At 57.2% G+C, this 3,291-nt stretch overlaps 1 protein-coding gene across 1 annotated transcript in view; it reads right to left on the bottom strand.

The window, feature by feature from the left end:
• The window catches only part of SLC19A1 (solute carrier family 19 (folate transporter), member 1), a 2,987-nt gene extending 1,975 nt beyond the window's left edge, over nt 1–1,012 (bottom strand). The window contains 2 exon segments of the mRNA XM_009075578.1: nt 1–64; nt 766–1,012. The exon segment at nt 1–64 is cut by the window's left edge and continues 675 nt beyond it. Of these exon segments, the coding sequence (XP_009073826.1) occupies nt 1–64; nt 766–981 (280 nt within the window). The 5' untranslated portion in view covers nt 982–1,012.
• Between the last annotated feature and the right edge of the window lie 2,279 nt (nt 1,013–3,291).

The following is a 3,291-nucleotide window of genomic DNA, read 5'->3' on the forward strand; positions in this document are numbered from 1 at the left end:
GGAAGATGGGCACCAGCATGGCCATGTAAGAGTAGGACAGCACTGGTGTGATCACATTGGTCACCTGCCATGTGGGCAAAGAGGGGCTGAGCACTGGATACATCCCTGGGGATGCCCCCCAGCTTGGAAGAACATGGTTTGTTCACCAGCTGCTGACCCCCACTGCATCACCTCCTTGGGGACAAATGTGACTGCAGCACACTCGACCAGGGGTCTGGCTGAGCCTCAGACCCCTCCTGTGCCGGGAACACAGCGTTCCCACAGACGCAGCAGCCGGCTGGGACTGGGGCCAGCATCCCTTGGTCAGGAGACGACAACATGTAGCCTCTCCTCATCTAACCCTATCGTTGCCAGCAGCCCAGCAGTGCACTGTGCCAGAGTGGGAAGGTTTCCCTGGTGGGATGGGACAGGGCTTCTCCCTGCCTGGCCCCCCCTGCCATTCCACAGGCTGGCCAGCTGGGCAGGTCTCAGGCATCACCTCTCCAGAATCAGCTGCCAGACTGGGCATGAGGTATTATGCCCGGGAGAGTTGAGCCTGAGACTTGGGGGCTGGGGTGACCTCACAGCCAAGGGAACAGGGACCCATACTACACCACTTTCTCCCCCAAAAAAGCACCACCGTGTGTCACTGCACACCACTGTGCCCAGGACGTGGCACCCCGCACACCCCAGAATCACGGAGGGGATGCTGTGGACAGCCCCAGGGTGGTGATCATATCCAGAAAGTGGGACACAGGGGTGGGGGACAGGTTCTCCACAGCTCACCTCTGTCTTTGTGAAGTTCTTGTCGGCACTCCGGAGATATGGAGTAATAAAGCTCTCCCCGGGCCGGATCTGTGTCATGAAGCCGTAAAAGCAGAGGTAGAAGACTTGTAGCTTCCAGTGCTGGTCCGGCACTGTCTCTGATGCCGTTTTTTTGGCATCATCATCCTTCTTGGGCATGGCTCTGCAGCAGGACAGCGGCATTATCCCGGGAGCCATCAGCTACATGGGCTTTGCTGGGCCAGGCCCCTCTCTGTCTGCAGGCACTCTTGGATGCATGGAAAACCACGGTGCTGCAGTTTCTGGGGAAAAAACAACATTTGGCAAGAGATCAAAATTCCTCCAGAATCGCAAGGCAAATAAATACCACTACCTTCTCCCCAGGAGATGTTCTGGGAAGAAGGAAAGCAGCCATGCGTCTCACTGTGCAAAAGCAGGACGAGGCATTTCGGGCAGCATTTGTACATCACATGCATCCAGAGCCTGGATACATGAAGCACCTGGATCCACGCTGGGGCATCTTCAGCTCCCACCACCTTGTTTTTCTCTAAGTTTTACCCCACTGCACCCTCTGAGCTACAGACACAGAGACATAGGGCTGCAGACACCCTGCGCCAGGGATGTGTTGGAGGGAGATGGCAGCAGCCACAGGGCTGGTTGTGGAACTGAGTTAATGTGCACACTGGGCATGGGGCTGCCTGTGTTATACAGTAGCTTGAAGGTTGGCAGGACTTTAGGTAAGCCGCAGGTAAGCGGCTGCCCCTTGGCTCTTCCTGGCAGGACATGATGCCCAGCCTGAGGAGAATGCAAAATGTCATGAGGTTCATGGTCCAGAGGGGGATTAAGTGCTCAAATCCTGAGGTTTGACCACAGGAAAGCTGGCAGCACCAGGAAACCTGATTAGCAGTCATGGGATGAAGGTATGGACAGAAGACCTGGGCTGGGTGTCCTTCCAGTGCTCCCCACTCCCACAAGTCACTGATGGTGCTTTTCACGCCATAAAATTCCACGTGTGTCGATCCATGCTGTGGGAGCAAGGTTTAGAAACCAAATTACCCTGCTAACTGCAGAATGACTAATTATGGTCATTAAAACCCAAGTCCATGGTTCCAGTCTGTGTCCTCCCTGGATCCTGCACAGTAAAACCTGGGGCCTCACCTCTGGAGTACCCCGCGAGCTGGATAATGCACAGGACTAACGGGGACATGAGCTGGTATCGGTGCCAGCAGGGCAAAGCTGTTATGCTTGAAACCAAAAGGAGCAATGGGAAGCAGGGTGCCCATTTACCCCAGCAAGGACTCACCACTCCTGTGGCTCTCCCGTAGGATTTCAGCACCAGTGCCTGAGCACTGCCAAAATACATGTGTTCCAGAGTGTACAGCTGGGCAAATGGCCTCCACCTCTTAAATAGATCCTTGGGGATCAGGGCAGAGATTTGGCCAGCCAGCACTGGATGGAACACTGACTCCCCAGCGGTGGCAGGAAGGGCAAGGAGCAGGGACTAAACCCCCCAAACGCCCACCCCAGCACCACACCATGCTGTCCTGGGACCACTGCCAGCCACAAGTGCCTGGACTCTGCCCCACTGCCTGCTTGTCCCTGAGCCGGCTGCGGATGTCACCTGCAGCAGGTCCTTGCTGCGGTGTGGCCCCAACCACATGTGCCAGGACCCTGATGGGATGTTTGCCACCCTCTGCTCCCCATTTCCTGTCACGTCCATCCAGAATGGGTACACACATTCATCCCTGGCCCAAAGGAAATCATCTGCATTAAACTCAGGATGCAGCAACTTAAAAGCTGCCCCAGTGCCACTGTCCCCAGAAGCACTGGCTGCTAACTCCCCCCACACGTGTTCCCACACGTGGAGGGACTCCAGCCCAGAGTGGAGCACAGGGGGACCCAATTCCATCTCTCTAGAACACCCATGCAGCTGCTCTGCTCGAGGTGAGGGGGCACAAGTCCCAGGGAATGCTTCATCCTTCATGTGTGGTGTAAGTCCGGGAGAGAGAAGAAAAAGAAGGGGGAGGGGGGAGGAGAGGGAGAAGGAGAGGGAACAGAGCACAGGTTGTTGTCACCGTGTGAACCTGTTTATCACCAGGTTATTGTAGTGTGACCTTGACACGGATCACCGTCACACTACACCGTTGTGAGCCCGGGGCTACGGGCGACGTGGGTGGGCGAGCTCAGGCTCAGCCCCCCGTGGAGCCACAGCCACCGCGGTGCACAGGGGACAGCCCTGGAGGGACCGGGGGGCTCTCTCCCCAGACGCCTGTTGGTGATCCAAAGCACGATCCGTTTCGTGGGGGCCCGCCAAGCAGGATGGGGGTTTACGAGTCCCTTAGACACCTTCCCGAAAACAAGGGGTGGGAAGCTCCCCAAAATACACCCTTGGTGGGCACCTATTTGCCTCCCCCCTCAGCACCCAAGGGATGGAGGCTGCGGGCGGTCTGGGGCGCAGGTGTAGCCGAGGGTGTCGGGGGTGGTGCGCGGTACCTGCTCACCCCGAGAAGACAGGGCACTTACCCCGGG

The sequence above is a fragment of the Acanthisitta chloris genome, unplaced genomic scaffold (genome assembly GCF_000695815.1).
Source record: "Acanthisitta chloris isolate BGI_N310 unplaced genomic scaffold, ASM69581v1 scaffold1325, whole genome shotgun sequence".
NCBI lineage: Eukaryota > Metazoa > Chordata > Aves > Passeriformes > Acanthisittidae > Acanthisitta > Acanthisitta chloris.